This window comes from Terrapene carolina, unplaced genomic scaffold, assembly GCF_002925995.2.
Source record: "Terrapene carolina triunguis isolate 2854851 unplaced genomic scaffold, T_m_triunguis-2.0 Scaffold141, whole genome shotgun sequence".
Classification (NCBI taxonomy): domain Eukaryota; kingdom Metazoa; phylum Chordata; order Testudines; family Emydidae; genus Terrapene; species Terrapene triunguis.
In genome coordinates, this window is record NW_020664492.1 from 1,825,629 (window position 1) to 1,841,978 (window position 16,350).

At 40.9% G+C, this 16,350-nt stretch overlaps 1 protein-coding gene across 3 annotated transcripts in view; it reads left to right on the forward strand.

Moving 5' to 3' along the window:
• The window catches only part of LOC113406842 (tumor necrosis factor receptor superfamily member 19-like), a 108,265-nt gene that overhangs the window by 21,290 nt on the left and 70,625 nt on the right, over window positions 1-16,350 (forward strand). For all 3 annotated transcript variants that reach the window (XM_029911994.1, XM_029911996.1, XM_029911995.1), the window contains 2 exons: window positions 4,272-4,374; window positions 6,124-6,234. In XM_029911994.1, coding sequence (XP_029767854.1) covers window positions 4,306-4,374; window positions 6,124-6,234 — 180 coding nt within the window. In that variant the 5' untranslated portion in view covers window positions 4,272-4,305. The remainder of the gene's footprint in view (window positions 1-4,271; window positions 4,375-6,123; window positions 6,235-16,350) is intronic.

Genomic DNA, 16,350 nt, shown 5'->3' on the forward strand with positions numbered 1-16,350 from the left:
TCCTATATCATTGTTAAGATTTCTTTTGTTCCTATTATACTTAAAGAAAACTCCTTATTGTCCTTAGTCCTACCAGCCATGTTTTTTCCCTGATGGCTTTAGCTTCCCATATCAATTTTCGACACTTCATAATTTCTAATTTATATTGATTGCCATCTATTTCCCCCTGTCAAGGCTCCTTCCCCACTCTGAACTTTAGGGTACAGATGTGGGGGCCTGCATGAAAACTTCTAAGCTTAACTACCAGCTTAGATCTGGTCCGCTGCCACCACTCCCAATGTGCTAATTCCCTTCCCTGGGTAGTCTTGATAGACTCTTCACCAATTCCCTGGTGAATACAGATCCAAACCCCTTGGATCTTAAAACAAGGAGAAATTAACCATCCCCCCTCCTTTCTCCCACCAACTCCTGGTGGATCAAGATCCAACCCCCTTGGATCTAAAAAACAGGGAAAATCAATCAGGTTCTTAAAAAGAAGGCTTTTAATTAAAGAAAAAGGTAAAAATCATCTCTGTAAAATCAGGATGGAAAATAACTTTACAGGGTAATCAAACTTAAAGAGCCCAGAGGAACCCCCTCTAGCCTTAGGTTCAAAGTTACAGCAAACAGAGGTAAACACCCTAGTAAAAGGTACATTTACAAGTTGAGAAAACAAAGATAAAACTAACACGCCTTGCCTGGCTGTTTACTTACAAGTTTGAAATATGAGAAACTTGTTCAGAAAGATTTGGAGAGCATGGATTGAGGTCTGGTCCGTCTCAGTCCCAAGAGCGAACAACCACCAAAACCAAAGAGCACAAACAAAAGCCTTCCCCCCACCAAGATTTGAAAGTATCTTGTCCCCTTATTGGTCCTTTGGGTCAGGTGTCAGCCAGGTTACCTGAGCTTCTTAACCCTTTACAGGTAAAAGGATTTTGGTGTCTCTGGCCACGAGGGATTATATTATGGTACACAGGAGGGCTGTTACCCTTCCCTTTATAGTTATGACACCCCCTTTTTGCATTTGTTACACATTACTCTTCTAATTGATACCTTTGTTACAGTTCAGGGCAAGTGCACCTTTATTTCCCCTCCCTACTCCCTTGAGGGCACCTACTCTTGGCTCGGGGCTCCTCAGCTGTCACCTGTCTTGGGAGGAAACCCATGTCACTCTCTCTCCTGATGGAGTGTTTTCAGGCTGCACAGTTCCTTGCTTGTACTGTAATATTCCCGGCAAACCAGACTACGTAAACAGGCCAGCATCTGTGTTTTGCATTCTCTCTAAAGGGTATGCACAGCTGTAATTGCACTAACAAGTTACCACACAGCTCTTTATAAGCAAGCACACTTATTCCTAAGCTGTTTTTAATGTTTTCTCTGTAATGCTTTTAATCAAAGAACCTACAGGCATGCTAATAAGCTTACTAGAGATTTCCTGCCAACTTCAACAAGGGCTCTTGTAGGAGTCAGTCCTTCAAACCCCACCAATGGGTTTTCCTGTGGTTACCAGTTGATAACAGCTTTAGCTCAGAAATAGCACACCCATGAATAGGTTACTCTTTCCTTTATAAAGCTTGGGCCTTTGATCTTGAGACTCCAGAAACAAGTAATCAGCAGATAATGGTCCTCTCCTCAGAACATAGCTTCAAAAGACTGTGTATAACTGAAGGTGGGGAATTTGCTTTCACCTGCCCTTAGAGATTCTCCAGGCAAACCACTTGACACGATCCCAAAAGTCAATTCTCGTCTGGTACATTATTCAGTGTAATCCTTTGAAGTTCATAACACTTCTCAGGGCTCACATCATCACATCTGCCCACCTAATGAGGTTGCATACAATCACAGCCCACAATAATACATAACTTTTGCATTTAATGCAATGGACTCCAAAGTTACTTAAACTTAATTCAATAAAGTTTTTCAAGGATATTGGAGGAAATTGCCATATATGTCACATCTAGGGTGGCCAGTTTTGCTTGGATGTTTTCCTGGAGGTTTCATATGCAACATAATCTTTAATGAAACATTAATCTTTAATTCCTGGAGACTCCAGAACAATCCTGGAGGGTTGGCAACCCTACACAGCTTTCACTTTACTTTGGAACCAGGTTAGACTTTTAGCCAATATTGTCTTGATTGCGGAATCATGGCTTTTTGGCCATTTAATAAACTTCTTCTTTAAAAACTTCCAATTTTCATTCATTTTTTTTCTATGTACATTTTTCCTTCCAATGAATTTTGCTCATAATTTTCATTGGTTTGGGAAAATTAGCCCTTTTGAAGCACCAGGTATTTATACTGGGCCAGTCCTCTGTTTGCCTGTATTGAGTGTAATCAGAGAATGATACTTGATCCCTAGGCAACCACCAACTTCTAGTTCAGTGATTAATTCATCTTTGTCAGTCATAATGAGGTTCACAGTAGTTACCTCATGTTGGGTGTAATATGTCTTGTGTTAGAAAATTAAAATCTATAATGTTCAGAAACTTGAATGATATTTTACTACCGGCTACATGAGACGTTCAGCTTCTGTCTCCCATATTGAAGTCCATCATAACACAGTATTAGTTTCCACATATTACAGACAGGTGCTTAAGGAGTATCTCATCCTATTTTCTGGTTTAATGTAGTAGTCTATAACAGACCCCCACCAGTACTCCCTCTTGGGCTTTGTTAGTTAGCACATTGATACACATGTATTCAAGATCTTGTGATTCTGAGTTATCAATAACTCTAAAACAGGTAATGGTGTCTTTAAAGTAAAGTCCCCCCTCACATACACCTCTTTTACCCACTATATCCTTCCTGAACAGGTTATACGTAGTGATTTTTAATATTCCAATCATGCAAATCATCCTGCAAGGTTGCAGTAATACCAAATATATCATATTTCTTCTCTTCCATGAGAATTTCCAATTCTTGTTACCCAGACTCCTAACATTGGTATACAAATAACTTTTAATGTACATACATATTTTTTTTCAGATGCTTTATTACACTTGTGTGATTAAACTGTTTCCCCAAAAACAAAAGTTGTTTTAATTGACAGTTTAGTATTGTAACACATACTTTGCAACTATTCCTGATTTTCAGAACCCCTTCATCTGTATTTTGTCCTCCCTCCTCTCATTTGTCAGTCATTTCTACTCCTAAATGCAAAACCTCACTGAATCACATTAATTTTGCTTTTTAAACATAATTTAGTTTAACTTTGATTTTTTTTTTAAAGCTTTCTATTAATTTCCATTTCAGATAAGTGAAAAGGAATAATGTTACAGTGTGCTAGAGTAAGAAAGGCAAATTAGTATTGAATTCTTGCTCATTTGTATTTACAGAATAACAAATTATATACAATGGGCTTATACTCTGCATTTTTGTGTGCGGCAATATAGATTTTTGCACAGCAAACTCAGGTTATATTTCTATTTCGCTACCAAATTCAGAAATGAAAAATTAGTTCCAGGTTGTCTTTTCACTAAAAACTTTTGTGTTTGTGGATGTGCAAATCATGAACCTGTTTTCTTCTCAGCTTCTAGAAAGCTTAAATCCAAACCCTAGAACCAGCTGTGCCCCTTTCCTACTTCTCCCCTCTCTCCCAGCTTTCTACTCCTCCCAAAAACGTATTCAGCAAGGCTTTTAATACTTTTATTTCCTTGTTCCTTTTTTTAAATCCATTTTCTGAGATGGTGGTGTACTGAAATGTATCTGATGTGACCAAATTGATCATTTATTCTGAATTTCATAGAATATTTGCTTAGAATGTGATGCAGTCCACTGAACGAATTCCATTGACTTCAATAGATTTTGGAACAGGCCCCCGAATCAATAGACTGGTTTATATGTCTATTTTCCTATATTTACTTGGTACCTTCCAGGTATGTAGCAGACTTCAAGTCAACTTCATGGATTGGAAAACAGTTCTGTCAATGAGTCTTGATGTTCTCCAGTCGCAGTTGATCAGCAAGATCGTATTTTTCTGTGCATGTTCTGAGTATTTATTGAAGTGAATGGAAAAATTTGCATAGAAATTGAAATGATATATTGCCTTTTGTCTATATATCCACTCGTTTTAAAAACAAACGAACAAACAAACCACAATTTGTAAATTAGGTAGTCATTATTTTGAGTTTTAGGAATTATTTATCTGAAACATTTGAGCAATGTTGACAAATATCTATTTCAGAACACCAAAGTATAATATAATGCTGAATTTTACATAAATAGTACATTCAAAGTAAACTCGTTGTCCAACTTGGGGATTTTAAATACTTTCCTTTTTTCTTTTGATTTAGTTCTTCATAAGGGAGAGAGGTTTAACTCTAAGATATGGGCAGTGAAGGATTACAAAGACAAGATAAAATAGTGAAGATGCTTATACTATTATTAGTGTATTTGGTAAGTAAATAATGAGAACTTCCTTTTCTTCATCATGAATGTTGGAAAATAATTGCATAAACTAGTGAGGTGGAGTAATTTTATATATATTTAATACAACTATTAATATATAGAATGCAGTATTTTGAGAATATCAGTTTAAGTCAATGACAATTAGTTATACATTCTTCCAGTTTAAAAATTACTCTATTCAAATTGCATGTGACACATCTTTCCATCCCACTCTTCTGCCCCTCAAAAATCCACCTCTCTCTGAATATGCCCACATGAAGGATGGTTTGATTGGGCAGAATAAAACATATATGAATTTAGTGCTTGTGCAACATGTCAGTCTATTGACTTCTGAAGTTGGAGCAAGATCCCCAGGGTTACGCGTGAGTACATCATTGATCATCTCTCAGTGCAAGGTGCCAGATTTAAGGCATAGGAGTCAAGTACTCTATTTATGCAGAAAACAGCAACAGCACAATTGGCAACAATGCAAGCTTCCACTGCCATATCAGTGTGCCTGAACTCTGACCCAGAGAGACAATCTGTAGGAATGAAGGTAGTTCAGTATCCATAGCAGATTCATGCTTTGACCTTACTACTGAAACTACCAAACAGGGTGATAACTTAGTGGCAGCTGTGATGTGATGTGGATGCCCTTCTACTTGGAACTAGACTGACTACCAAAATCATCTTCCAGAATGTGCTTTTGATAAGTGATTAACTGGGCCTTAGTCATTTAATCAAAAAAGTGTGTGCACTTGAGACAGAATGGTAAATGTACTGAGTTTGATGCTGCAGTAGGATTTGCTCATGGGGACCCTTGCATCTCTGCAGGGTTCCACTGATTTTACTGAGACTCTGTATTGGTGTTTCTGCTTGTGGTGCAGATTGCAGCATCAAAGCCGTAGTTTCTAGCTTGGTCAGAAGCTGTACTCAGAAAGCATGGAAGGTAGAAATTGCATCTCTATGTGTATTTAATGTATTAAGCAAGAAAATAATTGTGTAACTATTGGTGCAAATTTAAAAAAAAAACCTTTTGAAGTGTTCATCCTAAACTCTGGGTGCCATTGATAATCTCTTTAAAAATGTATACTTAAATATACAGATTCTATTCTTTTTCCCAGATTACAAAACCCAGATATACAGATGGTTTAAATAACTGAAGCCCACTCTTGCAATTTAGAACAAATTAGAGGTATAAAAATATAGGCCAACATTTTCAAAAATGGGTGCCTGAAGTTAGGATCTAAAACCATATTTAAACACCTAAATAAGTTGCCTGACTTTTTTTTTTTTTTTTTTTCTCAAAAGTACCAGTCACCCACAAGTCCTACTCAAGTCAGTGGGAGCTGCTGGGTGTTGAGCACTTTTGAAAATCAGGCCACTTATTTAGGCATATTATTTAGGCAATATGAATTTAGGAGCCCAACGTTACACACCCATATTTGAAAATTTTGGCCATATTCTAGAAAGATATTTCCAGGGAGATGACATTAACTGAACCATCTTGTTTACAGAAAAGACCTTTTCTCAAAGTGAATTTAAAATAATAAATTATTATTTTAATATCATTTGTAAGTAGTATTAAGTAATAAGATTTGTGTTGGGTTAAAATAGATATAATTATACATTCTATTTTAATTAATTTTATAAGATTGTATAGTGTTTAAAATCAATTATTTGGCCTAAATGTAAATGTCCAGATTAACTGTAAAGCATTATTGCTAATTTCTTTTAACTATTTGTATTTTTTTGAAGTTGAGTAAAGTAATTTGTGAGACGGGGGATTGTAGAGAGCAAGAGTTCAGGGACCATGCTGGAAACTGTATCCTCTGCAAACAGTGTGGACCTGGAATGGAGCTGTCAAAGGTATGTATGGGATATATTGTCATGTGACCCTTTCTTGATTTTTTTCCCCCCACAAATATGTTTACATGTATGGTTAAAATAATCAATATCAGTTTATGCATGAAAGAACTTTTATGGGTTCAGCTTGTTGTCCACATGTATCCTTTTTTAAAAGTATGTAACTTTTAGTTCCTATACGTAACCCAAGCCTATATGGTTCAGAAAATAGTGATGCCATGCAGTACCCAAACAGCGATGATTAAGGCAATTTAATCAGGAACCATAAACACTAAACTGATTTTTAAAGACATTAGAATTTTTTTCTCCCTCATAGCACTACAGCATAAGAGTGTTTGGGTGCCTTACCTGCAGGGCTTTGGAGCGGAGCCCGGAGCTGGAGCGCGGAGCAGCTCCGGAGCAGTGGAGCTGCAGGTTTTTGCCTGGAGCTGGAGTGGAGCCGGAGCACAGCTCCAAAGCCCTGCTTACCTGTGCATTTCTTATCTCAACACATTTGGATTTTTTTCAAGTGTAACCTGGTGTCTGGGTTTCCTGAGTTTATAATGCTTGATTGTGGGATAGTTACAATATCTCTCTAATATTTTTTTACTTGTAAATTACTGATAAATACTATCAACCTAACTCCATTTTTAACATCCTTTTTCTCTGGGAATTTCCTTATTTTTTAAAAATTGAATACAAACACTGGGTTTCTTGTTTAAAGAGAATGCTACCGTGTGATATTTTCAATGGATTTGAAGATATGATATATATTACAAATCTTAAAGCATGTTTTAAAAATTTAACTTTTAAGGGTGAATTCACCAGTACATGAAAACAACATAAAGCAGCCAGGTTCCACTAGCTGGGTAAACGATATTTATAGCTGCTTTTCATGATAACACAAAGCAAGTAGTGCGTACTGGTGTATCTGGATCTTAATTTGCAATTGACTTATTGATTTAGAGCACTATCCATGAGACCTGCACAGTCCCTGAGTCACAGTATCACTATGCTTTGAGTTCCCCCAGCAGTGCTGCCTCAGTTCCTCCAGCAGTGCTGCCTCAATGCTTCTATTTTCCAGTGCATTCAGCTGCAATATCCAGCCACCTGCCTCAAGGGGTGGAGGAACTTGATGGGGCCAGTGGTGAAAGAGAACAGTCCCAGCAGTGAGGGAGGGAGAGACTCGCTGAGGGACATCATGCAGCTCCTCCCCCACCTTCCCCGGGAGTCTCTGGCATCAATTGGCGAGCTCGGGGGAGGGGTGCTGATTAGCCAGCATTCCCCATCTCCCAGGATTTATCTTGGAGCAGGGGCCATGTGGAGCCTCTTTCAGCTCTGTTCTAGCAACTGTAATAAGAATTCCCCTGTGTGTGTGTGTGTGTATATAGCACATGAGGCAGTGTGCTTTAGTGCATGGTCTTGCAAATCCTTACTCATGTGAGTAGTCTTATTGAAGTAGTTGACTTGAATAGAACTTTGTGTGAGAAAATGTTTGCAGGATTGGTCTCAGATTATGATCTCTTTGCAGCATGTTATGTCATCTGTGATTTTTTACAGAGCTATGCACAAATCTGACACTTTATACATTATATTAATACATTTTTAAAACAAATTCATTATTAATGTGACCATTACTACTCTATTTTATATAGTGCAATAGGTGTGCTTGCCGCTTAAAAGGCAAATAAAAAAGACAAATTCCTGCTGTAATGAGTGTACAATCTAATTTAGGTTTAACAAAGAAAACTATAAACAAAAATAGGATGGCCCTGGCTTATGACAGTAAATAGATCAACCTATATGGTTTTGTTATATATTCTTTCAAGTAGTTCCAAATGCTCAAGAGAGGCAATTAGTTTAGTGATGAACAAGTTACTGTAACTGTCTGTTTGTACATATGCATTATGACATTAACCATTCACTAACTGTATCAGTAAGCTTCATCAATACATGTAATTGTAACTATATTATACAAATACATTAGAAGCAAGAGGTAGACAAAGAATAGAGTAGGCCCATTAATCAATGAGGATGGGAAGACAGCAACAGAAAATGCAGCAGTGGCCTGTGCCAAATGCCTCTTTTGTTTTAGTTTTCACCAAAAAGGTTAGCAGTGATCTTACAACTAACATTCTACCCTGTTTACATTGATGTTCACTATAAGTTAAGAATTACTTAGACAAGTTAGGCTTTGTTTACACTAGCAAGTTCCTGCGCAGTAAAGCAGCTTTCTGCTATGTAACTCCCGAGATGTACACACTGCCAAGCCACTAGTGCGCAGAAACTGCGCAGTTGCAGCACTGTAGAAAAACCACCCCGATGAGAGGCGTACAGCTTTCTGCGCTGGGGCTACAGCGCCGCGGTGCCAGTGTAGACACCCTGGTCGATTACAGCGCTGCAATTGGCCTCCCGGAGGTGTCCCGCAATACCTGTTCTTGCCTCTCTGGTCATCAGTTTGAACTCTACTACCCTGTCCTCAGATGACCAACCGTAAGCCCCACTCCTTAAATTCCTAGGGAATTTTGACAGTCCCCTTCCTGTTTGCTTGGTGACGTGTGCACTGTTCTCAGCGCATCTTTCCAGGTAATCATGCCTGCTGCACGCACCAGATGATCCCCCGCTTGGAGCAATGCTGAGCTGCTGGATATCATCAGCATTTGGGAGAGGAGGCTGTCCAGTCCCAGCTGCGCTCCAGTCATAGGAATTATGATACCTACGGACAGATTTCATGACGCATGACAGAAAGGGATCATGACCGGGACACACTGCAGTGCAGGGTCAAATTGAAGGAACTGCAGAACGCCCACCACAAGGAGGCAAACAGCCGCTCCAGAGCTGCGCCCATGAGCTGCCGGTTCTACAAAGAGCTGGATTCGATACTCGGTGGCAACCCCACCTCCACTGCGAAAGCCACTGTGGACACTTCGGTGGCTCACATGCCAGTCGAGAGTGGACCGAGCCAAGAAGAGGAAATCTTGGATGAGGAGGGGGAGGGGGACCTAGAGGCAGAGGATAATTCAGAGGTCAGAGATGCATGTAGCCAGGAGCTCTTTTCTACCCCAGAGGAGGCTAGCCAGTCACAGCTGTTGGAGCTTGGCGAAGAGCAAAAAGGAGAGGAGGCCCCTGGTAAGTGGCTTTGATTTTGGGAATTGCTGAATCAAGCTGTTGTGGGCAGGAGGGTTGCAGAAAGCAGGCTTGTGTCTGTATGATGCGCGTACCACCACATACCTAGTCGGAGTGATGGAACAGGGTGTTGATTGACTCCCTCACTTCATAGGAATCTGCCTCAGAGATCTCCACAAAACTCTCATGGAGATACTGGGCTATCCGCTGCCGCAGGTTCTTTGACCAAGCTGCTTTGTTTCTTACCCCATTAAGGGTAACTTTCCCACGCCACTGTGCCATCACTCGGGGGGGAACCATTGCTGCACAAAGGAGAGCTGCATAAGGGCCAGGGCGGAAGCCACAGTCTTGGAGAAGACCCTTCCCTGATTCCTTGCTCACCCCCAGCAATGAGATATCTTCTATAATTAACACAGCCTGTGGAAAATGTGGGTACAGTAATGATTATAAGGCCCCCCCACCTACAGTGTGGGCTCTCCTGAAGAGCCATGCATACAGTACGGTCCGGGAACACTGATTGCCCCTGCAGTTACTCATCATTTTGAGGGTCTTGTTGCTCATGTTGCTCATGTGTGCTTGCCTGGGGTCAGCCAGTTAGTGACAGGTATGTGAATAGTGCCTGTGTTTTAAATCACTGAATGAGTGGTCTGTGTGTTGCAAACAATACTGCTTCTGTAAAATGTTGCATTTTGGCTTCACAGTTACGACCTTGGAACCCCAGCCTCCTCCTTTATCATTGCTGGATGAACAGCTGCGCAGAATTAGAAAGCAGCCACGAAGAACTAAAGAGGACTTTCTACGTGATGTCATGATGCACTCCGCGGCCGAAAACCAAGAATTGAAGGAGTGGTGGGACAGCGAGAAGAGGGACCGAAAGGAGAATGCAGTGCGCCAGAATGAAGCCGTGGAGTGGCTCTTCAATGTTATGGAGCGCCAAGTGCTACTAACACTGCAAACCAAGCAGCTCCACGCCCACGCTCCCCTGCAGTTGCTGTCGCTAAACTCTTTCCCATGTGCCCTCCAGACACCACCAACACACTCTTATCAACCTCCTAGCTTCATTCTGTTCCCCATCTGTCCGTCACAGTCTAGCCCTGCGGACTCCCAGTACCCACTGCACTCAACACCCATCCCTCTGCAGTTTAGCCCTGATGAAGTACAGTACCTGCTGCACTGTACTCCAAAGGACAAGGTTGCATATGATACCTGGACATACACAAATCTTTCACTGTCCCAGGACCCCACCTCCTACTGGGACCCTCCCTTCCCCCATCTCCCACAGTGCTGATGTGATTTTTTGTTTGTGTCCCTCCTCCGGTTGTTATTTTTTAATAAAAGAATTGTTTTGGTTTGAAAGCAATCTTTATTACACTAGAGGGAAGGGATCGGATACAGAGGGACCTAGACAAATTAGAGGATTGGGCCAAAAAAAAAACCTGATGAGGTTCAACAAGGACAAGTGCAGAGTCCTGCACTTAGGATGGAAGAATCCCATGCACTGCTGCAGACTAGGGACCGAATGGCTGGGTAGCAGTTCTGCAGAAAAGGACCTATGGGTCACAGTGGACGAGAAGCTGGATATGAGTCAACAGTGTGCTCTTGTTGCCAAGAAGGCTAACGGCATTTTGGGCTGTATAAGTAAGGGCATTGCCAGCAGATCGAGGAACGTGATCGTTCCCCTTTATTCGACATTTGGTGAGGCCTCATCTGGAATACTGTGTCCAGTTTTGGGCCCCACACTACAAGAAGGATGTGGAAAAATTGGAAAGAGTCCAGCAGAGGGCAACAAAAATGATTAGGGGTCTGGAGCACATGACTTATGAGGAGAGGCTGAGGGAACTGGGATTGTTTAGTCTCCAGAAGAGAAGAATGAGGGGGGATTTGATAGCTGCTTTCAACTACCTGAGGGGGGGTTCCAAAGAGGATGGAGCTCGGCTGTTCTCAGTGGTGGCAGATGACAGAACAAGGAGCAATGGTCTCAAGTTGCAGTGGGGGAGGTCTAGGTTGGATATTAGGAAAAACTTTTTCACTAGGAGGGTGGTGAAGCACTGGAATGCATTACCTAGGGAGGTGGTGGAGTCTCCTTCTTTGGAGGTTTTTAAGGCCCGGCTTGACAAAGCCCTGGCTGGGATGATTTAGTTGGGAATTGGTCCTGCTTTGAGCAGGGGGTTGGACTAGATGACCTCCTGAGGTCCCTTCCAACCCTGATATTCTATGATTTATTCCATTAATTGAAAGCAAACAGAGCCCTGCAAAGCAATAGGCAATTTTCTTAAACCTTCACAGTGCATCGGCTGCACTAATCACAATCACCTCCTAACATTACAAGCACTGTACTCCTGAGCATAGCAACAAATATTAGTGGTTTTCAGCTTCAGATTGCTGCCTCAAGACCTCCCTGATCCTTATGGCCCTGCGCTGTGCCCCTCTAGTAGGCCTGGTCTCTGGTTGTTCAAATTCAGCCTCCAGGCGCTGAGTCTCAGCGGTCCAGCCCTGAGTGAAGCTTTCATCCTTCTCTTCACAAATATTATGGAGCGTACAGCAGGCAGCTATAAGCATAGGAATATTGTCATCGGCCAGGTCCAGCCTCCCATATAGGCAGCGCCAGCGAGCCTTTAAACAGCCAAAAGCACACTCAGTAGTCATTCTGCACTTGCTCAGCCTGTTGTTGAACAGCTCCTTGCTGCTGTCAAACTTCCCCATGTATGGCTTCATAAGCCACGGCATTAAGGGGTAGGCAGGGTCTCCCAGGATCACAATGGGCATTTTGATTTCCCCTACGGTGATCTTCTGGTCTGGGAAAAAAGTCACTGCTTGCAGCTTCCTGAACAGGCCAGTGTTCCGAAAGATGCATGCGTCACGCACCTTTACGGACCAGCCTGCATTAATGTCTGTGAAACGCCCACGGTGATCCACAAGCAACAGGAGAACCATAGAGAAATACCCCTTCCGATTAATGTACTCGGTGACCAGGTGGTCTGGTGCCAGAATTGAAATATGCGTGCCATCTATCGCCCCTCTGCAGTTAGGGAAGCCCATTTGTGCAAAGCCATCCATAGTGTCACGCACGTTGCCCACAGTCACGGTCTTTCAGAACAGGATGCGATTAATGGCCCTGCACACTTCCGTCAACATGAGTCCAATGGTCGACTTTCCCACTCCGAACTGGTTAGCAACCGATTGGTAGCAGTCTGGAGTAGCCAGCTTCCACAGTGCAATTGCCACGCGATTCTCCAGTGACAGGGCAGCTCTCCTTCTCGTGTCCTTGTACCGCAGGGCTGGGCCGAGCTCATCACACAGTCCTATGAATGTGGCTTTCCTCATCCGAAAGTTCTGCAGCCACTGCTCGTCATTCCAGGCATGCATGACGATGTGATCCCACCACTCAGTGCTTGTTTCCCGAGCCCCAAAGTGGCATTCCACTGTGGTCAGCACCTCCGTGAAAGCCACAAGCAATCTCGTGTCATAGCTACTACGCGTGGCGAGATCAATGTCGAACTCCTCTTGCCTTTGTATTTTAAGGAATAACTCCACTGCCACTCGTGACGTGTTAGTGAGAGCGAGCAGCATATTGGTCAACAGTGCGGGATCCATTCCTGCAGACCGAAGAGGCAGAGTGTGCAGTACACAAACCATTGAAAGATGGCGCCAAATGTGGATGGAAGCACAAGGATTGCTGGGATGTGAAGCAATGCATCACGGGGCATCGGAACAGGACCCAGGATGCCCCGTGACCCACTCCGCCTTCCCACAACTCTTAGCAGCAGAAGAGGAAGAGATGCTCTGTGGGATAGCTGCCCTGAGTGCACTGCTCCAAATACCGATGCAAGTGCCACAAGTGTGAATATGTTATTGTGCAGACAGCTGACAGTGTGAACACACAACAGCGGTTTCCCTTCAGCGCTCTCTGAGCGGTGATGTAACTGCCGGCAATGTAACTCTGCCAGTGTAGACATACCCTTTAAATGTCTTCAAGTTGGCAGGCACTGCCTAAATACATCCTAGAACACTCATGGAACTGAAGAGAGCTCTCTGAGCCATTAGCAGTTATCTTTGATATCTCATGGAGGACTGGAAAGATCCCAGAGGAATGGAAAAGGGCAAATATAGTACTTATCCATAAAAAGTGGATTAAGGACAACCCAGGGAATAATTGTAGACAAGTTATCTTAACTTTGATACCCAGAAAGATAATGGGAGCAAATAATGAAGCAATCAGCTTGTAAGCACCTACAAATAATAAGGTGATAAGTAATAGTCAACATGGATTTGTCAAGAACAAATCATGTCAAATCAATCTAATATTCTCCTTTGACAGGGTAAGAAGCCTTTTGGAGGGGGGAAGCAGTAGATGTGGTATATTTCGACTTTAGTAAGGCCTTTGACACGGTCTTACTTGATCTACCCCTAAGCAAACTAGGGAAATTTAGCCTAGGCAAACCTACTATAAGGTTGGTGCACAACTGGTTGGAAGACAGTACTCAGAGAGTAGTTATCAATGGTCAAGCTGGAATGGCATGTCAAGTGGGGTCCCACAGGGATCTGTCTGGAGTCTGGCTCTGTTCAGTGTCTTAATAAATTATTTGTATAATGACATAGAGAGGACACTTTTATAAAGTTTGCGGACGATACCAAGCTAGGAGTGGTTGTAACTGCTTTGGAGAACAGGATTAGAATTCAAAATGGTCTTGACAAACTGGAGGAATGGCCTGAAATGAATAGGATGAAATTCAGTAAGGACAAATGCAAAGTTCAACACTTAGGAAGGAATAACCATTGCACAAATACAAAATGAGAAATTACTGCCTAGGAAGGAGTACTGCAGAAAAGATCTGGGGGTTATAGTGGATCAAAATCTAAATATGAGTCAACAAAGTAATACTGATGAAAAAAAAGTCATCATTTTGGGATGTATTAGCAGGAGTGTTGTAAGCAAGACACGAGAAGTAATTCTTCCACTCTGCTCTGCACTCATAAGGCCTCAACTGGAGTACTATGTCAACTTCTGGACACTTCAGGAAAGATGTCGACAAATTGGAGAAGGTCATATTTTTGTTGCTCTTCTGTGGACTGAGGAAAGGTTGGAAAAAATTGGGTTTGTTTAGTCTGGAGAAGAGAAGACTGAGGGGCAAAGTGATAACAGTCTTTAAGTATGTAGACGGTTATAAAAAAGAAAGTGATAAATTGTTCTCCTTATCCACTGAGGGCAGGACAAGTAAAAAAAAAAAAAAAGTAGTAATAGGCTTAAATTGCAGCAAGGAAGATTTAGGTTAGACATTAGGAAAAACTTTCTAACTGTAAGAGCAGTTAAGCACTGAAACAAATTATTTAGGGTGGTTGTGGAATCTCCCTTACTGGAGGTTTTTAAGAACATGATAGACAAACACCTGTCAGGGATGGTCTAGGGGTAATAATTAGTCCTGCCTCATTGTAGGGAATTGGACTAGATGGCCTATCAAGGTCCCTTCCATTCCTATATTTCTATGATTCTGTGATTCTATATTGCTATGTAATACTGTTGAATAGTAGCATCTGGAAATAAACACATTATGTCAGTTTATGGAAGAACTAAGGTTTTTTAAATTTACTTATATTTGTAAAGTCAGAAATATATTGATAATTTGAAAACTGTGCAGTTATAAATTCGATATACAATATATTCTCACATAAAAATGTTATAACACTATTTAATTTTAAGAAATACATGTGATACTTGAAATATGTTAAGCTTTGACAAGAGTTTGAGGGTAGGTCACATGAAAAAGACATGAATTGTATGTACTCGTTATTTTAAAAATATATTAAATTGCACTTAGTGAGCTGTATTTCTTAGACATCCCCAGAGACACATTATATAAGTTACTATTGGGAACTTTTTCTGTCTCCAGAGAGAAAAACTATATTGCCAAAATATATCATGCATATATGCTGACAAAATTTTTAATTATTTATAGAGAAAGTGTTTTGTATAAAAAGTGTAATACATACTGGATCATTATGACAAGGAAGTTAGTGCACATATGTAAGAATAAAAATGTTACCCTAAGTATCCAAAACAACAGTTCTCAAAGTCAATACACTGACATGGATTCTTCTAATCATGTGGAGTCCTATTGATTTCAGTGGGACTCAGCACTAGTGCATCAGCTTATAGGACCAACCTTAGGTCTAACGTTTCAGAAAAAAAGTGTACACTGTATTGTAGTTGGCAATTGCATTGTAGAAATAATGCTTTGTGATCAACTTTTAATTTGTACATGTACTGATTTTTGAAAATGAAATACATTTTAATGTTGCAATAACAAAAGCTATAATATGTTAATTGTCCTTTCTTATTTTAAAAGCTTTAAAAAAAACTAGGAAAAATCTAGAGTTGTTATGCTAGAGGAGCTAATAAGACCTTCAAAAAGTATGAAGACTTCAAAATATCAGCTTCTGCATTAAAACTTGCCTGCATAAATAATAGCTATATATAACAAATAGGATATTAAAGAGACAACACTGACTTGAAATCTAGCAAATGTTAAATTATAGTTTAAAAAGTTTCAGATACTGTTTTATTCAGGTAGTTGGATCACTACTGTCACCATGACATCTGAGCAGCTTCCAGAATTAGGAAGTTAAACAAGAAAACTAAAATCTATCAAATGTAGTTCCACTCCATTTCCTCCTATTTCCCAATGGAAAATTTTGTGTGAAGTTCTATAATTTTGTGTACATGCTCATTTTATTTTTCAAATAAGCAAATGTTATATGTTCTATTTTTAGGTAAAACAATGTCAAAATGTACTTTCATTTGGACTGGAGTATTGTGGGATTTGTGATACTTGGTTTCCATAGGAGAATGTTCTGTAGTCTGGGGCCAGGCCCCCAAAAATCCCTGTCTCCCACATAGATGCATTTCATTCTTTATTATGGACAATTACATTGTTCCTAAGGAGTGGGGCTGTTGAGGACAGTCATGGTTCCAAAGGATAAAGTGGTCTTTTAGGTATGCTGGGCCCAGATCATTTA